This window comes from Ranitomeya imitator, chromosome 7 (assembly GCF_032444005.1).
Source record: "Ranitomeya imitator isolate aRanImi1 chromosome 7, aRanImi1.pri, whole genome shotgun sequence".
In the NCBI taxonomy this organism is placed as follows: Eukaryota; Metazoa; Chordata; class Amphibia; order Anura; family Dendrobatidae; genus Ranitomeya; species Ranitomeya imitator.
The window spans coordinates 129,984,893-130,008,537 of record NC_091288.1 but is presented as its reverse complement, the minus strand read 5'-3'; the positions used below and the strand labels follow the sequence as shown (position 1 = coordinate 130,008,537).

The 23,645-nt window shown below is 43.6% G+C and overlaps 1 protein-coding gene across 1 annotated transcript in view; it reads left to right on the top strand.

The window, feature by feature from the left end:
- Window positions 1-20,635, top strand: part of HSPD1 (heat shock protein family D (Hsp60) member 1) — a 253,106-nt gene extending 232,471 nt beyond the window's left edge. Inside the window, exon 12 of the mRNA XM_069733806.1 lies at window positions 20,115-20,635. Within this exon, the coding sequence (XP_069589907.1) occupies window positions 20,115-20,264 (150 nt within the window). The 3' untranslated portion in view covers window positions 20,265-20,635. The remainder of the gene's footprint in view (window positions 1-20,114) is intronic.
- The last annotated feature ends 3,010 nt before the right edge of the window (window positions 20,636-23,645 follow it).

Here is a 23,645-nt window from a genome sequence, read left to right as displayed (position 1 = left end):
CCTTCTTGTGAGGTTGAAGGCCTTAACTGTTTCTGAGTTTTTTCGGTCTCAGAGGCAAATCACAGGTTTCCATCAATGAAGCCATTTGGATTCAGGGACTGATGACTGGTTCTATACCAGGAGTTGCGTCAATTCCACTCGAGGGAACTGCAGCATCGGGTCTTCATAGCCTGGAACAAAAGAGATGGGCTAGACAAGAAGATGATACTGTCAGCAATAGCTAAGAAGCCATCCTGGTGGACTGCCATAACCAACCTGAAGCTATTATTTAGAAGCTGTCCCTGGTTTATATCGGTCTCCACAAATGCAAGCAGATGTGGCTGGGGGGTCATGTAGATCAGTTCATAAGGGGTACCTGGCAAAAATCAGACCCTCCCAGGTCATCCAACCTCATGGACCTTCAGGCAGTCTGGGAAACGCTAGAGATGTGGATCAAGTCTAAGGAACCAACATATCACAGTCCTGTTGCACATTATCATGACAGTGGCCTTCCTCAGACATCAAGGGGGTCCAATGAACCACCATCTACAGGTGGTAGCATGGAGGAAGATCTTATGGGCAGAGGCGGTGCTATCCGTGACAGCAATACATATGAAGGGGTTTCAGAATTTGGTAGCAGACTTTCTCAGCCGGAAAACGGTTCACCAGTCAGAATTGGAGTTAAATTGGGAAGAATTCCATCATAGTACTCCGATGGGGTTGCCCCCTAGGTGAACCTGTTCGCTACCAGAAAAAATACAAAAAAGAAGAAAAATTCCCTCAATTGGGAAGACAGACCAACAGGGGTAGACGCCTTATCTCAGAAATGAGATATTAACTTGGCATATGTGTTCTTCCTGCTATCCCCTTTTCCCCCATTGCCTCTAGTTCCAGCAGTACTATGGAAGATACAGGAGGATTAAGCCAAGGTGATCATATTACCATTTTGGCCCAGGAGAAGCTAGTTTCCCTTGCTGAGAAGGATGTCCATAGAAGATCCCATCCTACTGGTTCAAAGACCAGTACCCCATGCCAAGGTGAAACGCCTACACTTGTCTGCCTGGATCCTAAGTTGCAGATCTGTAGATCCAAAGGCCTCTCTGATTCGATCATAACAACAATACAACAAAGTAGGAAGCCAGTAACGCAAAAATATGGAGAAAATTCTGTGCACACTATTGAGGCGACATGAGACCAAAAAAAGATGGAGTAAAAGAGTCCCGAACAACATAGTTAAAAAACAAATACAAAATTTATTCATCAATAACATAACATCTATATGTATATACCTGCTGTATGCAGTGTATACAAAACAGGAAGGCATGATAGAGGAAACATCGGTACATAGGGTTACATGTGGTCAGCACAGTTCATCCCTGGGATACACATAATCAGTGCGTATATCAAAAAAGTCATCATCAAAGGGTCCCAAAATCCAAAAATAACTTGCCATACATATGTCAGTGTCCCCATATTGGTAGCGCCAAGACGTTTACAGTAATAAGTGCTTACCCATAGGTAGATCAGGGGAGCAGACCACACTGTACCCAACGGCCCCGGACGTGCGTTTCGCGGTTAGCTTTATCAACAGGGGTTAATGTTATCTCCGTTCTGTGTGCTTATATATAAGCAAAAGCGGAAGTGTAGCTGGCACATGGCGCATGCACGTCAGCGATCCGTGCACGCCTCCTCTGTGGCCGTCATAACAAACCACGCATATGGGCGGAACTCCGCCTTGTGACGTCATATGATATGCGCGCAGTGTATATATCGATAGCCACTGGAGGAAGGCGGGCACCAGAAACGACAAACGCGCATGCGCTCACCGGCAGCCATATTTGAGAAGACCAAGAGCGCAGCCATATTTAGAGGGACAATATTGTGACCAACAATGATAACGTGGAGACCGTACCCGGGCATTATAATCCCACATAACCTGCCATTAGCAGTAAGGGGGAAAAAATCCATGCAATACATTAAATATAATAATAAAAATCCCCAACATGATGACTAAAGTATCCCATAAGATATTAGGGAAACCATTAATCATAATAGGGTGGGCGATCTGCGTGTGCACATGCGCCCACCTTCACCATATTAGAAAAAAACAAAAGTAATACTGTTTAGAAAAACACCTGTTGAAAATAACAATATTGCCTTACTCTGCATACCCAATCACTGCAATCCTGCATAGACAACAATGAGGGGAATGGCATTTAAAAGGTGAAAAGGGGTGGGTTGAATATAGTAACAATAAAAGCCAAGGTAACCCATATAATATTAGGAGAACCCTAGTTACACACATATAGAAAAATAGAAATATGGAAGATCGGTCAAGGACCGCTTTAAGTGATAGTAGTGCATATAGACAAAAAAAAATACAAAAACAAAGTAATCATCTTTATTCCATATACGATGTGAAGAGAAAAAAGATCTATCGTCCTTCATATGGCCTCTGAGCTCGTGGTCAGTATGTTGAGTAATAACGAACTAAAAACACACAAAAAAGAAACAAATAAACATACAAGGTTAAAATTGAGTGGAGAATAGGGGATATCAACAGAGAGGAAATATAACCATATATCAAACCCATGTCCAATTAGCCACACAGACAGGACGAAAAAGGCGGGACGTGCCAACTATAATTGGATGGGGGAAAATCACAGGAAGGGGGCAAAACTCAAGTTTTCGTTTAGTCCCTTCGGGGCCATGGTGTCAAGGGTGACAATCCATTTGCACTCACATTGTGCCAAGATTTTGACCATGTTGCCACCCCTGACACATCCATGTACCCTATCTATGCCCCTCACCTTTAACCCCTTTACCCCCAAGGGTGGTTTGCACGTTAATGACCGGGCCAATTTTTACGATTCTGACCACTCTCCCTTTATGAGGTTACAACTCTGGAACGCTTCAACGGATCCCAGTTATTCTGACCTTTTCTCGTGACATATTGTACTTCATGATAGTGGTAAAATTTCTTTGATATTACCTGCGTTTGTGAAAAAAACGGAAATTTGGTGAAAATTTTGAAAACTTAGCAATTTTCCAACTTTGAATTTTTATGCAATTAAATCACAGAGATCTGTCACACAACATACTTAATAAGTAACATTTCCCACATGTCTACTTTACATCAGCACAATTTTGGAACCAAAATTTTTTTTTTTTGTTAGGGAGTTATAAGGGTTATAAGGAGAGCTCAGAAGGGAAGGAAGTTTGACTTTTCAATGCAAAATTGACAGGGATTGAGATGGGACGCCATGTTGCGTTTGGAGAGCCACTGATGTGCCTAAACATTGAAACTTCCCACAAGTGACACCATTTTGGAAAGTAGACCCCCTAAGGAACTTATCTAGAGGTGTGGTGAGCACTTTGACCCACCAAGTGCTTCACTGAAGTTTATAATGCAGAACCGTAAAAATAAATAATTTTTGTGAAAAAATATCTTTTCGCCCCCAATTTTTTATTTTCCCAAGGGTAAGAGAAGAAATTGGACCCCAAAAGTTGTTGTACAATTTGTCCTGAGTACGTTGATGCCCCATATGTGGGGGTAAACCACTGGGCGCATGGCAGAGCTCGGAAGGGAAGGAGCGCCGTTTGACTTTTCAATGCAAAATTGACAGGAATTGAGATGGGACGCCATGTTGCGTTTGGAGAGCCACTGATGTGCCTAAACGTTGAAACCCCCCACAAGTGACACCATTTTGGAAAGTAGACCCCCTAAGGAACTTATCTAGATGTGTGGTGAGCGCTTTGACCCATCAAGGGCTTCACAGAAGTTTATAATGCAGAGCCGTAAAAATAAAACAAACATTTTTTCCCACATAAATTATTTTTTAGCTCCCAGTTTTGTATTTTACCGAGGGTAAGAGGAGAAATTCGACCCCAAAAGTGGTTGTCCAATTTGTCCTGAGTACGCTGAGACCTCATATGTGGGGGGGAACCACCGTTTGGGCGCATGGGAGGGCTCGGAAGGGAAGGAGCGCCATTTGGAATGCAGACCTAGATGGAATGGTCTGCAGGCGTCACATTGCGTTTGCAGAGCCCCTAATGTACCTAAACAGTAGAAACCCCCCACAAGTGACCCCATATTGGAAACTAGACCCTCCCAAGGAACTTATCTAGATGTGTTGTGAGAACTTTGAGCCCCCAAGTGTTTCACAACAGTTTAGAACGCAGAGCCGTGAAAATAAAAAATCTTTTTCCCACACAATTTTTTTTTAGCCCCCAGTTTTGTATTTTCCCAAGGGTAACAGGAAAATTGGACCCCAAAAGTTGTTGTCCTATTTGTCCGGAGTACGCTGATACCCCATATGTTGGGGTAAACCCCTGTTTGGGCACACGGGAGAGCTCGGAAGGGAAGGAGCACTGTTTTACTTTTTCAACGCAGAATTGGCTGGAATTGAGATCGGACGCCATGTCGCGTTTGGAGAGCCCCTGATGTGCCTAAACAGTGGAAACTCTCCAAATTATAACTGAAACCCTAATCCAAACACACCCCTAACCCTAATCCCAACAGTAACCCTAACCACACCCCTAACCCTAATCCCAACCCCATTCCCAAACGTAAATGTAATCTAAACCCTAACCGTACCTTTAGCCCCAATCCTAACCCTAACTTTAGCCCCAACCCTAACTGTAACCCTAACCCTAGCCCTAATGGGAAAATGGAAATAAATACATTTTTTTTAATTTTTCCCTAACTAAGGGGGTGATGAAGGGGGGTTTGATTTACTGTTATAGCGGGGTTTTTTAGCGGATTTTTATGATTGGCTGCCGTCACACATTGAAAGACGCTTTTTATTGCAAAAAATATTTTTTGCGTTACCACATTTTGAGAGCTATAATTTTTCCATATTTTGGTCCAGAGTCATGTGAGGTCTTGTGTTTTGCGGGACGAGTTGACGTTTTTATTGGTAACATTTTTTGATAGCTTTTTATTCCGATTTTTGTGAGGCAGAATGAACAAAAACCAGCTATTCATGAATTTCTATTGGGGGAGGCGTTTATAACGTTCCGCGTTTGGTAAAATTGATAAAGCAGTTTTATTCTTCAGGTCAGTACGATTACAGCGATACCTCATTTATATCATTTTTTTTAATGTTTTGGCGCTTTTATACGATAAAAACTATTTTATAGAAAAAATAATTATTTTTTCATCGCTTTATTCTCAGGACTATAACTTTTTTATTTTTTTGCTGATGATGCTGTATGGTGGCTCGTTTTTTGCGGGACAAGATGACTTTTTCAGTGGTACCATGTTTATTTATATCCGTCTTTTTGATCGCGTGTTATTCCACTTTTTGTTCGGCGGTATGATGATAAAGCGTTTTTTGCCTTTTTTTTTTTCTTACGGTGTTTACTGAAGGGGTTAACTAGTGGGCCAGTTTTATAGGTCGGGTCGTTACGGACGTGGCGATACTAAATGTGTACTTTTATTGTTTTTTTTTATGTAGATAAAGAAATGTATTTACGGGAATAATTTTTTGTTTCATTATTTAGGTTTTTTTTTTTTTTTTACACATTTTGAAAAAAAATTTTTTTTACTTTCTCCCAGGGGGGGACATCACAGATCAATGATCTGACAGTTTGCATAGCACTCTGTCAGATCACCAATCTGACTTACAGCAGTGCAGGCTTACCAAGCGCCTGCTCTGAGCAGGCACTTGGCAAGCCACCTCCCTCCCTGCAGGACCCGGATGCCGCGGCCATTTTGGATCCGGGCCTGCTACAGGGAGGGAGGTAGGGAGACCCTCGCAGCAACGTGATCACATCGCGTTGCTGCGTGGGTCGCAGGGAGCCCCCTCCCTGCGCGATGCTTCCCTATACCGCCGGCACACCGCAATCATGTTTCATCGCGGTGTTCCGGGGGTTAATGTGCCGGGGGCGGTCCGTGACCACTCCTGGCACATAGTGCCGGATATCAGCTGTGTAGGCAGCTGACACCCGGCCACGATCAGCCGCGCTCCCCCCGTGAGCGCTGCCGATCGCATATGACGTACTATCTCTTCGATGGTCATACGGGCCCACCCCACCTTGACGGGATAGTACGTCTAATGTCAGAAAGGGGTTAAGCCACTGGGGTCAGATCCGTGATATGTCTGAAAGTGTCTTGGCAGAGTTTTAAGACTGGATATATGTTACCTCCTTGGCGGCCAAAATGTCTCGCACATGTTCGCGCGAGGTTTTGAGGTATCCGCTCAAAAGGAGTTGTCCTTTTGAGGGGATACCGCTGAGGTGTCCAGGGAGAGTTATTTACTCTCAGATATACTACAGATTGGTGCTTTATGATTATTCATATATTCTTGAGGCGACAGTAGAATTCTCTAGGCCTAATATCCCCAAAATATTGGAGTTCCTCCAAGTAAGATTTGATAAAGACCTAAGACCCAGCACTTTTGAAAAGTGAGGATCTCTGCTCTGAGTGTTTTCATGGACTATCCACTAGTAGAGCATCTATGGATTGAAAGATTCATTAAAGCCACAGGCAGAATAAGACCCACTGTTGGAGCCTACATCCCACCCTGGGATTTAAATACTCTCCTAAATGGTTTAAGCAGACCACCATATGAACCACTTGAAGATTCTGATATAAAATCTTTCTCTCTTAAGATTGCATTCTTGGTGGCCATAACAGCCAGACGGATTGGGGAAATACAGGCGTTTTCTATAAATAAATAACCCATATCTAATCATCTTAGATGACTGCATTATTCTCAGGCTAGATCCTTTGTTCCTACCAAAAGTAGCAACATCCTTTCATATGTGCCAAGAGGTAGTTTTGCCTTCCCTCTGCCAGGACCATAAAAATGGTCAAGAACGGACATTTCATTCCCTAGATGTCAGAAGAATAGTATTCCAATTACTTTTAATCCACAAAAGACTTGGGGAATAGATCCCAATCTGTTCGTACAGTTTTGAGGAAAAAGACGTTGAAATCTACACTGGCAAGTTGGGTTAGGTCAGTGATCGGCCTGACCTACTCATCAGAAGAAAAGTCTCCTCCAGTCAACATCAGAGCCCATTCTACTGGACCAGTAACCACATCTTGGGCTGAGCAAGCAGGGGCCTTGGTGAACCAAATCTTCAGTACTGCAACCTTAACACGTTTTGCATACACTGTAAAGTGGATATTTTATCTGGCCAAAAAAAATGTCCTTTTGAAGAAAGGTCCTCCAAGCAGTAGCACCCCCCTAATTGTATTCTCCTGATGATGCTGTCAGGAGCGGTGTCCTGGAAAGTAGGCATTAGTCCTACCGGTATTAGGTTTTCCAGGAGTCCATTATGACAACACCTATTACATTACCTTCATTAAATTCCTACCTGACATGTGAAGGTAAAGGTACCGTTACACTAAACGATTTACCAACGATCACGACCAGCGATACGACCTGGCCGTGATCGTTGGTAAGTCGTTGTGTGGTCGCTGGGGAGCTGTCACACAGACAGCTCTCTCCAGCGACCAACGATCCGGGGAAAGACTTCTGCATCGTTGAAACTGTCTTCAACGATGCCGAAGCCCCCGGGTAACCAGGGTAAACATCGGGTTACTAAGTGCAGGGCCGCGCTTAGTAACCCGATATTTACCCTGGGTACCATTGTAAAAGTGAAAAAAAAAAACTACATACTCGCATTCTGATATCTGTCACGTCCCCGCTGTTACTGCCGGCACTAACAGTCAGTGCAGGGAAGCTCTCGGCCGGAGCGCTTGCATTAGCAGTGCTCCTGCCGAAAGCAGTTTTAACCCTGTGGACGCCGGGGGACGTGACAGACATCAGAATGTGAGCATGTACTGTTTTTTTTTTTTTTTTTTTTTTTTTTTGTTTCTTTTACAATGGTAACCAGGGTAAATATCGGGTTACTCAGCGCGGCCCTGCACTTAGTAACCCGATGTTTACCCTGGTTACAGGTGAACACATCGCTTCTAGCGATGACAGCGGGGTGATCAGCGACCAAAAAAAGGTCCTGATCATTCCCCACGACCAACGATCTCCCAGCAGGGGCCTGATCGTTGGTCGCTGTCACACACAACGAGATCATTAGTGGGATCGTTGCTACGTCACCAAAAAGCGTGACGTTGCAACGATATCCTTAACTATATCGTTATGTGTGAAGAAGGTACCTTAATGTATGTAGAAGGAAACTAAATAAAGTAAACTTGCATGCATCCTGGTGTGATACTTGAAAAAAATCATTGAGTGATTGTGGAGTAAGGGGCATTTGTGTGTTCCTGTCCCTATCAAGGATATGAAGGGCAATCTCCTGATGGTGCTGACATAACGGACTCCTGGAAAACCTATTACTGGTAGAACTTATGCCTATGTTTTTGCAGTGCCATATTCTGAGAGCTGTATCTTCTCTATAGATTATATCTCAGTGATCAAAATAAAAAAAATAATAGGTAGGGACAATAAAAAAAAAATATATATTTTTTTTTTTTCCACTAATGTTAGAATAGGGGTAGGGCTAGGGGTAGGGTTAGGGTTTCGGTATGTGCACACATATTCTGGTCCTCTGTGGATTTTTCCGCTGCGGATTTGATAAATCCGCAGTGCTAAACCGCTGCGGATTTATGGCGGATTTTCTGCGCATTTCACTGCGGTTTTACAACTGCGATTTTCTACTTGAGCAGTTGTAAAACCGCTGCGGAATCCGCACAAAGAAGTGACATGCTGCGGAATGTAAACCGCTGCGTTTCCGTGCAGTTTTTCCGCAGCGTGTGTACAGCGATTTTTGTTTCCCATAGGTTTACATTGAACTGTAAACTCATGGGAAACTGCTGCGGATCCACAGCGTTTTCCGCAGCGTGTGCACATACCTTTAGAATTAGGCTATGTGCACACGGTGCGGATTTGGCTGCGGATCCGCAGTGGATTGGCCGCTGCGGATTCGCAGCAGTGTTCCATCAGGTTTACAGTGCCATGTAAACATATGGAAACCAAATCCGCTGTGCCCATGGTGCGGAAAATACCGCGCGGGAACGCTGCGTTGTATTTTCCGCAGCATGTCAATTCTTTGTGCGGATTCCGCAGCGTTTTACACCTGTTCCTCAATAGGAATCCACAGGTGAAATCCGCACAAAAAACACTGGAAATCCGCGGAAAATCCGCAGGTAAAACGCAGTGCCTTTTACCCGCGGATTTTTCAAAAATGATGCTGAAAAATCTCACACGAATCCGCAACGTGGGCACATAACCTTAGGGTTAGGGTTGGAATTAGGGTTGTGGTTAGGGGTGTGTTGTGGTTAGGGTTGTGATTAGGGTTATGGCTACAGTTGGGATTAGGGTTAGGGGTGTGTTGGGGTTAGGGCTGTGATTAGGGTTATGGCTACAGTTGGAATTAGGGTTAGGGGTGTGTTGGGGTTAGGGTTAGGGCTGTGATTAGGGTTATGGCTACAGGTGGGATTAGGGTTAGGGATGTGTTGGGGTTAGGGGTAGGGCTGTGATTAGGGTTATGGCTACAGTTGGAATTAGGGTTGTGGTTAGGGGTGTGTTGGGGTTAGGGTTGTGGTTAGGGGTGTGTTGGGGTTAGGGTTGTGATTAGGGTTATGGCTACAGTTGGGATTAGGGTTAGGGGTGTGTTGGGGTTAGTGTTGGAGGTAGAATTGAGGGGTTACCACTGTTTAGGCACATCAGGGGTCTCCAAACGCAACATGGCGCCACCATTGATTCCAGCCAATCTCGTATTCAAAAAGTCAAATGGTGCTCCCTCAATTCCGAGCCCTGACGTGTGCCCAAACAGTGGTTTACCCCCACATATGGGGTACCAGCATACTCAGGATAAACTGCGCAACAATTACTGGGGTCCAGTTTCTCCTGTTACCCTTGTGAAAATAAAAAAAATGCTTGCTAAAACATCATTTTTGAGGAAAGAAAAATGATTTATTATTTTCACGGCTCTACGTTGTAAACGTCTGTGAAGCACTTGGGGGTTCAAAGTGCTCACCACATATCTAGATAAGTTCCTTGGGGGGTCTAGTTTCTAAAATGGGGTCACTTGTGGGGGGTTTCTACTGTTTAGGCACACCAGGGGCTCTGCAAACGCAACGTGACGCCCGCAGACCATTCCATCAAAGTCTGCATTTCAAAAGTCACTACTTCCCTTCTGAGCCCCGGCATGTGCCCAAACAGTGGTTTACCTCCACATATGGGGTATCAGCGTACTCAGGAGAAACTGAACAACAACTTTTGGGGTCCAATTTCTCCTGTAACCCTTGGGAAAATAAAAAATTCTGGGCTAAATAATTATTTTTGAGGAAAGAAAACGTATTATTTTCACGGCTCTGCATTATATACTTCTATGAAGCACTTGGGGGTTCAAAGTGCTCACCACACATCTAGATAAGTTCCTTTCGGGGTCTAGTTTCCAAAATGGGGTCACTTGTGGGGGGTTTCTACTGTTAAGCCACATCAGGGGCTCTGCAAACGCAACGTGACGCCCACAGAGCATTCCATCAAAGTCTGCATTTCAAAACGTCACTACTTCACTTCCGAGCCCCGGCATGTGCCCAAACAGTGGTTTACCCCCACATATGGGGTATCGGCGTACTCAGGAGAAACTGGACAACAACTTTTGGGGTCAAATTTCTCCTGATACCCTTGGGAAAATAAAAAATTGCAGGGTAAAAGATCATTTTTGAGAAAATATATATATTTTTTTTTTTTTCATGGCTCTGCGTTCTAAACTTCTGTGAAGCACTTGGGGGTTCAAAGTCCTCACCACACATCTAGATTAGTTCCTTTGGTGGACTAGTTTCCAAAATGGGGTCATTTCTGGGGGATCTCCAATGTTTAGGCACACAGGGGCTCTCCAAACGTGACATGGTGTCCGCTAATGATTGGAGCTAATTTTCCATTTAAAAAGCCAAATGGCGTGCCTTCCCTTCCGAGCCCTGCCGTGCGCCCAAATAGTGGTTTACCCCCACATATGGGGTATCAGCGTACTCAGGACAAATTGGACAACAACATTTGGGGTCCAATTTCTCCTATTACCCTTGGCAAAATAGGAAATTCCAGGCTAAAAAATCATTTTTGAGGAAAGAAAAAATTATTTTTTATTTTCATGGCTCTGCGTTATAAACTTCTGTGAAGCACCTGGGGGTTTAAAGTGCTCACTAGGCATCTAAATAAGTTCCTTGGGGGGTCTAGTTTCCAAAATGGGGTCACTTGTGGGGGAGCTCCAATGTTTAGGCACACAGGGGCTCTCCAAACGCGACATGGTGTCCGCTAACAATTGGAGATAATTTTTCATTCAAAAAGTCAAATGGCTCTCCTTCCCTTCCGAGCCTTACCATGTGCCCAAACAGTGGTTTACCCCCACATATGAGGTATCAGTGTACTCAGGAGAAATTGCCCAACAAATTTTAGGATCCATTTTATCCTGTTGCCCATGTGAAAATGAAAAAATTGAGGCTAAAAGAATTTTTTTGTGAAAAAAAAGTACTTTTTCATTTTTACGGATCAATTTGTGAAGCACCTGGGGATTGAAAGTGCTCACTATGCATCTAGATAAGTTCCCTGGGGCGTCTAGTTTCCAAAATGGGGTCGCATGTGGGGGAGCTCCAATTTTTAGGCACACGGGGGCTCTCCAAACGTGACATGGTGTCCGCTAAAGAGTGGAGCCAATTTTTGATTCAAAAAGTCAAATGGCGCTCCTTCCCTTCCAAGCCCTGCCATGCGCCCAAACAGTGGTTTACCCCCACATATGAGGTATCGGCGTACTCAGGACAAATTGGACAACAACTTTCGTTGTTCAGTTTCTCCTTTTACCATTGGGAAAATAAAAAAATTGTTGCTAAAATATAATTTTTGTGACTAAAAAGTTAAATGTTCATTTTTTTCCTTCCATGTTGCTTCTGCTGCTGTGAAGCACCTGAAGGGTTAATAAACTTCTGGAATGTGGTTTTGAGTACCTTGAGGGGTGCAGTTTTTAGAATGGTGTCACTTTTGGGTATTTTCAGCCATATAGATGTCATGATCCCAATGGCAGGGGATCACTAAAGGACAAGCACAGATACAAACAAGCTCTAGGGCGATGGAACCTGAGCTGACCGCGACCCTGAACCTAACACACAAATAAAAGTAGCCGGGGAACGTGCCTACGATGATCCTAGACGTCTCGCTCCAGCCGAAGATCTAACTTCCCCTATTAGAAGAAACACAGACCTCTCTTGCCTCCAGAGAAATCCCCCACAGAAATAGCAGCCCCCCACATATAATGACGGTGAAATGAGAGGAAAGCACATACGCAGTATGAAAACAGTTTCAGCAAAATGAGGCCCGCTAAGCTAGATAGCAGAGGATACAAAAGTGAACTGCGCGGTCAGCGAAAAACCCTTCAAAAAACCATCCTGAAATTACTTGAACTCATGTGCCAACTCATGGCACATGAGGAGCAATTTCAGCCCACTAGAGCAACCAGCAGCAAGAATCACATATCTGCAGGCTGGACTAAAAACCAAATAAAGCAAAACACCAAAACAGGAAAATCCAAACTTAGCTTGACCAGAAGGTTCTAGGAGCAGGGAGCAGAGGTAACAAGACACACTGGATACATTGATAACCGGCGAGGAAATGCCAGCAAAGCCAGGTTAAATAGGAAACTCCCATATCCTGATGGAACAGGTGGAACCCAGAGACCCAGGAAAGACAAGTCACCCAGTACCATCAGTAACCACCAGAGGGAGCCCAAAAACAGAACTCACAACAGTACCCCCCCCCCCTTGAGGAGGGGTCACCGAACCCTCACGAGAACCACCAGGGCGACCAGGATGAGCCCTATGAAAAGCGCGAACCAAATCATCAGCATGAACATCCGAGGCAACCACCCAAGAATTATCCTCCTGACCATAACCCTTCCACTTGACCAAATACTGGAGTTTCCGTCTGGAAACACGAGAATCCAAGATCTTCTCCACAACATACTCCAATTCTCCCTCCACCAGCACTGGAGCAGGAGGCTCAAGCGAAGGAACAACAGGTACCTCATACTTCCGCAACAACGACCGATGGAACACATTATGAATAGCAAACGATGCCGGGAGATCGAAACGACACAGGGTTAAGAATTTCCAAGATCCTATAGGGACCAATGAACCGAGGCTTGAACTTAGGAGAAGAGACCTTCATAGGAACAAAACGAGAAGACAACCACACCAAGTCACCAACAAGAAGTCGAGGACCCACGCGGCGACGGCGATTAGCAAACTGCTGAGCCTTCTCCTGGGACAACTTCAAATTGTCCACCACATGACTCCAAATCCGATGCAACCTATCCACCACCATGTCCACTCCAGGATAATCAGAAGGTTCCACCTGACCAGAGGAAAAACGAGGATGAAACCCCGAATTACAAAAGAAAGGAGAAACCAAGGTAGCAGAACTAGCCCGATTATTAAGGGCAAACTCGGCCAGCGGCAAAAAGGTAACCCAGTCATCCTGATCAGCAGAAACAAAACACCTTAAATAAGTTTCCAAGGTCTGATTAGTTCGTTCAGTCTGGCCATTCGTCTGAGGATGGAATGCAGACGAAAAGGACAAATCAATGCCCATCTTAGCACAGAACGTCCGCCAAAATCTAGACACAAACTGGGATCCCCTGTCAGAAACGATGTTCTCAGGAATCCCATGCAAACGAACCACATTCTGAAAAAACAGAGGGACCAACTCAGAGGAGGAAGGCAACTTAGGCAAGGGTACCAGATGAACCATTTTAGAAAAGCGATCACACACAACCCAGATGACGGACATTTTTTGAGAGACAGGGAGATCCGAAATAAAGTCCATGGAAATGTGCGTCCAAGGCCTCTTCGGGATAGGCAAAGGTGACAACAATCCACTGGCCCGAGAACAGCAAGGCTTAGCCCGAGCACAAACCTCACAAGACTGCACAAAAGAACGCACATCCCTCGACAAGGAAGGCCACCAAAAAGACCTGGCCACCAAGTCTCTAGTACCAAATATTCCAGGATGACCTGCCAACGCAGAAGAATGGACCTCGGAGATGACTCTACTGGTCCAATTATCCGGAACAAACAGTCTCTCAGGCGGACAACGATCAGGTTTACCCGCCTGAAACTCCTGCAAAGCACGTCGCAAGTCTGGGGAGACAGCAGACAAAATCACCCCATCCCTAAGGATACCAGAGGGCTCAGAATTTCCAAGGGAGTCAGGCACAAAACTCCTAGAAAGAGCATCCGCCTTCACATTCTTTGAACCTGGCAGGTATGAAACCACAAAATTGAAACGAGAGAAAAACAGTGACCAACGAGCCTGTCTAGGATTCAGACGCCTGGCAGACTCAAGGTAAATCAAATTTTTGTGATCAGTCAAGACCACCACACGATGTCTAGCACCCTCTAGCCAATGACGCCACTCCTCAAATGCCCACTTCATGGCCAAAAGTTCCCGATTACCAACATCATAATTCCGCTCAGCCGGCGAAAACTTTCTAGAAAAAAACGCGCATGGCTTCATCACTGAGCCATCGGAGCTTCTCTGTGACAAAACCGCCCCCGCTCCAATCTCGGAAGCATCGACCTCAACCTGAAAAGGGAGCGAAACATCTGGCTGACGCAACACAGGAGCAGAAGAAAACCGGCGCTTAAGTTCCTGAAAGGCCTCCACAGCCGCAGGAGACCAATTAGCAACATCAGCACCCTTCTTAGTCAAATCCGTCAAAGGCTTAACAACACTAGAAAAATTAGTTATAAAACGACGATGGAAATTAGCAAAGCCCAAGAACTTCTGTAGACTCTTAAGAGATGTAGGCTGCGTCCAGTCACAAATAGCCTGAGCCTTGACGGGATCCATCTCAATAGTAGAAGGGGAAAAAATATACCCCAAGAAAGAAATCTTCTGGACTCCAAAGAGACACTTTGAGCCTTTTACAAACAAGGAATTGGCCCGCAGGACCTGAAACACCTTCCTGACCTGCTGAACATGAGACTCCCAGTCATCAGAAAAAACCAAAATATCATCCAAATACACAATCATAAATTTATCCAGATATTCACGGAAAATATTGTGCATAAAGGACTGGAAGACTGAAGGAGCATTAGAAAGTCCAAAAGGCATTACCAAATACTCAAAATGGCCCTCAGGCGTATTAAATGCGGTTTTCCACTCATCACCTTGCTTTATTCGTATAAGATTATACGCACCACGAAGATCAATCTTAGTGAACCATTTAGCCCCCTTAATGCGAGCAAACAAATCAGTCAACAATGGCAAAGGATACTGATATTTTACGGTAATCTTATTCAAAAGACGATAATCTATACAAGGCCTCAAGGAACCATCTTTTTTGGCCACGAAAAAAAATCCTGCTCCCAAAGGGGACAAAGATGGACGGATATGTCCCTTTTCCAAGGACTCCTTAACATAATCCCGCATAGCAGTATGCTCTGGCACTGACAGATTGAACAAACGACCTTTAGGAAATTTACTGCCTGGAATTAAATTTATAGCACAATCGCAATCCCTGTGAGGAGGAAGCGAACTGAGCTTAGGCTCCTCAAAAACATCCCGATAATCGGACAAAAACACAGGAATCTCAGAAGGAGTAGATGAAGCGATAGAAATCGGAGGTGCATCATCATGAACCCCCTGACAACCCCAGCTTAACAGACATTGATTTCCAGTCAAGGACTGGATTATGAGTTTGTAACCATGGCAGACCAAGTACTAGAACATCATGCAAATTATACAGTACCAGGAAGCGAATCACCTCCTGATGAACGGGAGTCATACGCATGGTCACTTGTGTCCAGTACTGAGGTTTATTCATAGCTAAAGGTGTAGAGTCAATTCCCTTCAAAGGAATAGGGACTTCCAGAGGCTCCAGACTAAACCCACAGCGATTGGCAAATGACCAATCCATAAGACTCAGGGCAGCGCCTGAATCCACATAGGCATCGACGGAAATGGATGATAATGAACAAATCAGAGTCACAGACAGAATGAACTTAGACTGTAAAGTACTAATGGCAACAGACTTATCAACCTTTTTTGTGCGTTTAGAACATGCTAATATAACATGAGCTGAATCACCACAATAAAAGCACAACCCTTTTTTCCGCCTATACTTTTGCCGTTCACTTCTGGACTGAATTCTATCACATTGCATTATCTCAGGTGACGGTTCAGACGACACCGCCAAATGATGCACAGGTTTGCGCTCCCGTAAACGCCGATCAATCTGAACAGCCATAGTCATAGACTCATTCAGACCAGCAGGCGCAGGGAACCCCACCATAACATCTTTAATGGCCTCAGAAAGGCCATCTCTGAACTTTGCAGCCAGAGCGCACTCATTCCACTGAGTAAGCACCGACCACTTCCGAAATTTTTGACAATAAATTTCTGCTTCATCTTGCCCCTGAGAGAGGGCCAACAAAGCTTTTTCAGCCTGAATCTCTTGGTTAGGTTCCTCATAGAGCAAACCCAATGCCAGAAAAAACGCATCCGCATTAAGCAACGCAGGGTCCCCTAGTGCCAATGCAAATGCCCAATCCTGAGGGTCACCCCGCAGGAAAGATATAATTATCTTGACTTGCTGAGCAGGGTCTCCAGAGGAGCGAGATTTCAAAGAAAGAAACAACTTGCAATTGTTCCTAAAATTCAGAAAACGAGATCTATCTCCAGAAAAAAACTCTGGGACAGGAATTCTAGGTTCAGACATAGGAGCATGTACAACAAAATCCTGTATATTTTGAACCTTAGTGGCAAGATTATTCAGGCTGGAAGCCAAACTCTGGACGTCCATGATAAACAGCTGGGATCAGAGCCATTCAAGGATTAAGAGGAGGAGGAAGTAGCCAGGCTGCAATAAGGCTAGGCAGCAAACTCTGAGGGAAAGAGAAAGGAAAAAAAAAAAAAAACTTCCTCAGACTACTTATCCTCCTACTTCAGCCAATACAATTAACACTTTGTGGGCCGGTTATACTGTCATGATCCCAATGGCAGGGGATCACTAAAGGACAAGCACAGATACAAACAAGCTCTAGGGCGATGGAACCTGAGCTGACCGCGACCCTGAACCTAACACACAAATAAAAGTAGCCGGGGAACGTGCCTACGATGATCCTAGATGTCTCGCTCCAGCCGAAGATCTAACTTCCCCTATTAGAAGAAACACAGACCTCTCTTGCCTCCAGAGAAATCCCCCACAGAAATAGCAGCCCCCCACATATAATGACGGTGAAATGAGAGGAAAGCACATACGCAGTATGAAAACAGTTTCAGCAAAATGAGGCCCGCTAAGCTAGATAGCAGAGGATACAAAAGTGAACTGCGCGGTCAGCGAAAAACCCTTAAAAAAACCATCCTGAAATTACTTGAACTCATGTGACAACTCATGGCACATGAGGAGCAATTTCAGCCCACTAGAGCAACCAGCAGCAAGAATCACATATCTGCAGGCTGGACTAAAAAACAAATAAAGCAAAACACCAAAACAGGAAAATCCAAACTTAGCTTGACCAGAAGGTTCTAGGAGCAGGGAGCAGAGGTAACAAGACACACTGGATACATTGATAACCGGCAAGGAAATGCCAGCAAAGCCAGGTTAAATAGGAAACTCCCATATCCTGATGGAACAGGTGGAACCCAGAGACCCAGGAAAGACAAGTCACCCAGTACCATCAGTAACCACCAGAGGGAGCCCAAAAACAGAACTCACAACATATAGACCCCTCAAACTGACTTCAAATGTGAGGTGGTCCCTAAAAAACATGGTTTTGTAAATTTTGTTGTAAAAATGAGAAATCGCTGGTCAAATTTTAACCCTTATAACTTCCTAGCAAAAAAAAGTTTTGTTTCCAAAATTGTGCTGATGTAAAGTAAACATGTGGGAAATGTTATTTATTAACTATTTTGTGTCACATAACTCTCTGGTTTAACAGAATAAAAATTCAAAATGTGAAAATTGCAAAATTTTCAAAATTTTCGCCAAATTTACGTTTTTATCACAAATAAACGCATAATTTATTGACCTAAATTTACCACTAACATGAAGCCCAATATGTCACGAAAAAACAATCTCAGAACCGCTAGGATCCGTTGAAGCGTTCCTGAGTTATTACCTCATAAAGGGACACTGGTCAGAATTGCAAAAAACGGCAAGGTCTTTAAGGTCAAAATAGGCTGGGTCATGAAGGGGTTAGAGTAGGTTCCCTTGTTTGTGCCTAAAGCAGCATCGACTATACTGGGAAATATTTCTACAAGATTTTTTGTGGGATTTTTGCTCTGTCATCCAGAAAAACATCTGTTGTTGCGTGAGGAGTTGGCTTGCAGTCTCTATTCTAGTCCTTCACAAAGATTTGTGTTGGTGTTGAGGGTAGAGCTTTGTGCTCAAGTCAAGTCCTCCCCACCAAACCTTGAGTTTGTGCACTGGGGCAGAATTGTGCTGGAACTTGATAGTATTATCCGTTCTACCTCAAACTTTGCAGATGTCACAATGCAGTAAGGCAGGTAAAGCTATCCTGTCATTTGGCAAACTCAAACTCTGCTATTAGACTGAGTAGAAATGAGTGAAGGTGGAAGAGTCCTGTGGAGTGAGGAATCAAAGATTCCAGAGGTGGGCATGATTGCTTAATGTTGTGTTTGATTTATAAAGCTTACGGGTTATAAAGCTACCACTGTACAGTTTGTGATGATAGTGGGAGGTGTGGAATGCTGTCAGTATGGATTCAGCAGAGTGTTGGTAACTGTTATGCACTATGCACCTCAGCACTCAATGACCCTGCTCTTAAGATTTGTGGTATGCCATTTTGCAACTTTAGTTTCTTGGATGCTAAGAGCTTGATAAAATCACTTCCCTCCTAAATGTTTTGCAAACTAACTTGTGATAATGGTGGCTTTCTATATTAGAACCAGACTAGATTTCACTGTGTTCTTTAGTCATTTGTGAAAAAATGGGTGGGTTATATAGGCAGACTGTATAATAGGGGCTTAATGTTTACATGACAATGGGTCTGAAAATCTGATTTCTGTGTTTAGGAGCTGGTCTCAATACTTTTGTCCATATGTGCAAGGAACTTGCCGTTTTGAAAAACAGCTTGTTCAAGCAGTTTTTTACTTTGAGGAAAGTTAAACCCAAAACGCTCCAAATGCATGAAATAACAGAGCAGGTACTCTACTTATCCTAGTCCAGTGCTATTTCTCTGATCTCCCGGTTTTGGCTACAGTGGTGAGGTCATGTTGACTGGCTATAGCAGTGCATTGTGCAATCACTGAGCTCTGAAGCTTTTCAGAGGAATGTAGGTAGTTACTGGTGCAGCAAAGACCGGAGAGGAGCTGGCACTGTATTTGGAGTATCTGCTCTTTGTTTCGGTGTACTCGAGCATTTCGGGTCCACTTTTATGGAAGTTGAAAAACCTTTAGGCATTCATAATCATGTATGCTAACTAATTTGCTGACCTTATATTACAACTGGCTGACTGTGTATTTGTCCTGAATATCCCACCGTTGTGGATGGATGAGTGGGGGTGACATGTAGATTCTAGGTTGTATGGACACATTTATTGTTAAAATACTTTAAATGAGTTACCATAATATTTACTAATTACAAGTCTCCAGCACAATGAGGTTTGTAATTTAACCAACTGTTTCATCTAAACAATTCATTTATACCATGTTGTTACATCCATGGTGCCTTAATTGAAAAAAAAATTGCTTTAATCCATCACACCATACTGTAGTTATAAGGTGCTCTATATTGGTCCATATGGTGACGTTTCGGTCCTAGGTGTGAACGTTTCTCAAGCAGGACCGAATCGTCCCCATATGGGCCAGTAAAGTGCACCTTATAACTTACAGTATGGTGTACTGCTTCAACTCTTTTTGATTCTATACAAAAGGAATAATATGTGCCTGTGAGGCTCTGCACCCTATTTTTTTAGCTGTGCTGTTCTTTGCTTCTTTATTCCAGGGAGATCAGAGGAGGCACTCTGCTAATGCGCTTTGGATGCTGAATGTGTTAACTAGTGTTTTTGTTTTACTACTTAGAAACAAATACTTCTTTCTTTTCTGGTTTTCCTTTTAGATTGTTATTTTTTCCCTTCTCTTAGGCGTACAAAAATATATCAGGGAAGTTAATGACTTTTTTCAATTCTCATTTTCTTTATCCTTTAGGTCGTAAGGACTGCTCTGCTGGATGCAGCTGGTGTAGCATCATTGTTAACAACTGCAGAAGCTGTAGTTACGGAAATTCCAAAAGAAGAAAAAGATTCTGGCATGGGTGGTATCGGTGGCATGGGTGGAATGGGAGGAGGAATGTTTTAAAGCCCAACTGGAAGATTTTTTTTTTCTTCCCCTGACATTAAGCAGAGATTCAAGTGTCTGTGCAAAGTGTGAAGAGGATCTCCTGACTTTGCAAGCATTGTCTAATTCTTAATCATGCTTTTTACATACCGTAATTTATTTTGTCATTTTCTAAACCTCTTTGTACATTCCTAAGATATCAATGCTTGTGCTATTTTTTCATATATGTACGTAAGTTTACTTAAAGGTCCAATAGTTGTACTTCATTTAGCTATAAATAAGCTATTTAAAGTCTGTTCCTTTAGGTATTATTCGCAGTTTGAATTGAGGTGTATTTTGACCATTCAAAAGCACTACTGTATAAACCTGTGTCCAATAAAAGGCAAATCGTGTGTTTGTGTATTGTTTTGCCTCAGCACTGATTCATTGCCATTAGAGTACAGCGGACACCTGGATGTTCAGGTCTGGCCGAACAGTTGCAAAAAAAGTTTGTGTTTGGGTGTCATACCAGTACCTGGACCCCATTCACTTTAAATGGGGGCCTGAGCAACTGCCAATCACGGGCAATTTTAAAAATATGTTGTCTATTCTTAATAACGAACCTTGCTGATAACTGAGGGTTGCAGCCCCCAGCTGTGAGTTTTGTTTGACTGGTTATCAAAAATATGGGGAAACCCACGGCATTTTAAAAAAATAAAAAAATTTACAGCATGGGCGCAGGCTGATTACTCCAATCAGTGGCCGCCTGCTCTCACAGGCGTCTGCTGATGGGAGCAGTAGTCCCATCAGTCAACACTAGTGACCAGAGGTAAACGTTATACCTGCGATTACAGCTGCACACTCGCATTGTCTTTTGACAGCGTGGGAACCACGGCTGTCTGGCCAGCAGTGATTTGATTTTACTGCCAATCGGAAACACTGTCATGCACATGACCGCATGACAAACACTCAGAGAGCCAAACTCGAACAGTAACATGGACTTGCTGGTGAAGTCTGTGTTCAGGATCCATGCCTAAACAGTAGGTGTTTGATACAGACGCCGCACTTTACTGTTCGGGTTCGCCCATCTCTAATTACCATCTGCAGGCTGCATCTGAGATAAGTTTCGGAAATCTGTTAAATATTAATTATTGATTTTATTCTTATTACACTCAATTCTGTACTGAGCACATTGCCTTTTGCTGACATTACATGTATTATTGCTGTATATTTAGCTCAGACTAGAAGTGTTAACACCATATACAGAGAACACGTGCTCTGTGGGATATAAATTACCACATGACCCACAGGAAGGGGGGCTCTCTTCGGACACTTCGCTCATACTTCACACACACATCAGATGGACAACTGATGTGAGTTAGTTCACGTGCTTCGTGATGGACTTCTATCATGCTTTTGACAGAGACAGACGCCATTTACCATTCACGATCCCAGGAAGGATGGGGAACAAACTTTGATATGGACAATCTCTTTGTAACTATTTCACCTATTTTATGTTTTGCTGCAATGATGGTTTTTGGTGGACAATCCAATAAACCACTACATTTTTTTTTTTATAAGAAATATGACATTTTCTTTAGAGTATTGCATCTGCTAAACAGTCCTGAATAAATAAATATATGAAATAAGTATATTTAACAAAACCCCTAATTGAAACTGTTCTTAAATACGGTACTTGCGTTAACAAATCCCTACCTTCAATCACTACTCTAACTTTCTATCTGTGTGGGTTTTGGGGTAATTTTTTTCACCATCGAATGATGTTTTGTTTACAAGTTCACCAGCATGCACTGTAGATTATCAAACAAAACTTCATCAGGGGACTAGTGCTTTGATTTTTGTCCCAGCTGCTGTCCCCACCTTGAAGCGGATCACCATCAAGGATGACACTTTCATGGGCTAGGCTCTCTGCTATACTAAGCATTCTCCATTTGTCAACATTAAGGTATTCTCAATATGCTGTCTCTGCTCGCCGTGGTTGTTTTCATTGCACGCTGGACAGTTCAGTCTCTCACCAGTTCTAAAGAAGAATGCCTATCCGGTAGTAGAGCACTCTTGTCAGCTTCTCAATGAGCTTGCTTGTACGACGTCTCTCTTTAGAGCCGATGATGGAGTGCACTATCAGTGCACACTGAAGGTAAAACCGTGGCAAGCAGGGACCACACACTGAGCATGAGTCTGCAATATTGAGCAATTTGTCAATACAAAGAATAGCTCAGGCCCAGAAGGGGTCATCTCTGAGCAGCAAAAGACATTGGCCCGATTTTAAGTTTTTTACTTAAAGTATCTTTATTGAAGGTTTTCCAACAATTTTTACATATTACCTGCATCGGGTGAAAACAGAAAATGTAAGAACTGGGAAGGGAGGGAATGGGACATGGAAAGATAAAGACCAAATTACATTAAAAACAAGTTACCATTTTACAAAAAAAAAAAAACACATTGTCATCACCACTGTAATGCCTAGAAAGAAAACATCTCCTTTTGGAGCTTCTAGCCGTGCAATCATTATTATTGCTCATGGGATAAACATGGATCTCATAATCCTCTTTATTAAATCAAGCCCAATCTCTGTCACTAATTCCCTCTACGGGAGCCCTGGTTCATCCACCACATGTGGATCCTTCAAACGGAACATGAAAACCCATCTCTTCAAGAAAGCTTTCAACCTGTAATGAGCACACGTCCACCTCAACACCATCGGATATACTGCAGCCCCCGACCTACTGTCTCCTTCCCCATAATCCTGTAAGGGCAGGGTCCTCTTCCCTTTGTACCAGTCTGTCTACTGTAAGTGATATTTGTATTTTGATGTAACCCTATCTCATGTACAGCACCATGGAATTAATGGTGGTATATAAACAAATAATCCAGGCAGCCCAAAGCTCTTCAAATGTATTAATATTGCCTCTTTTTTTTGTACACGCCTTTTTCCAAACTTATAAACCAGTTTATTTTTTTTATATATTTTTTGTTGGGCTCTCAGTATCCAACCAGTGATGCGCTATTAGTTTTCTTGCTGGATACAGAATTCGTGCCATAGCTATTTTACCCAGCTCAGTTGTCTGTAGATCTCCCACATACCCCAGTACACAAACCAAAGGTGTAGTCTCCAATACCACCTTAAACACTCAGCTAATTAATCCTAGTACTTTTTCCCTTCCCCATGACAGCACCGTTACATGAGAGATGGCTCCCGCCCCCAGGAACAGGAAACCTGCAGCGGAGATAAGATGGGGGCGGCACAGCTCTCCTCAGTTTGGTTTCCTGTTCCTGCGGGGAGCCTGCAATGGTGAATCTGGAGTGATCTCTCTGGCAGCGCTGGTCCGGAGACCAAGGTCCGTGGCAGGAGCAGGTGGGTCGGCGTGCGTGCGTCACAGACCCTGGGGCTGTGTTTGAGGT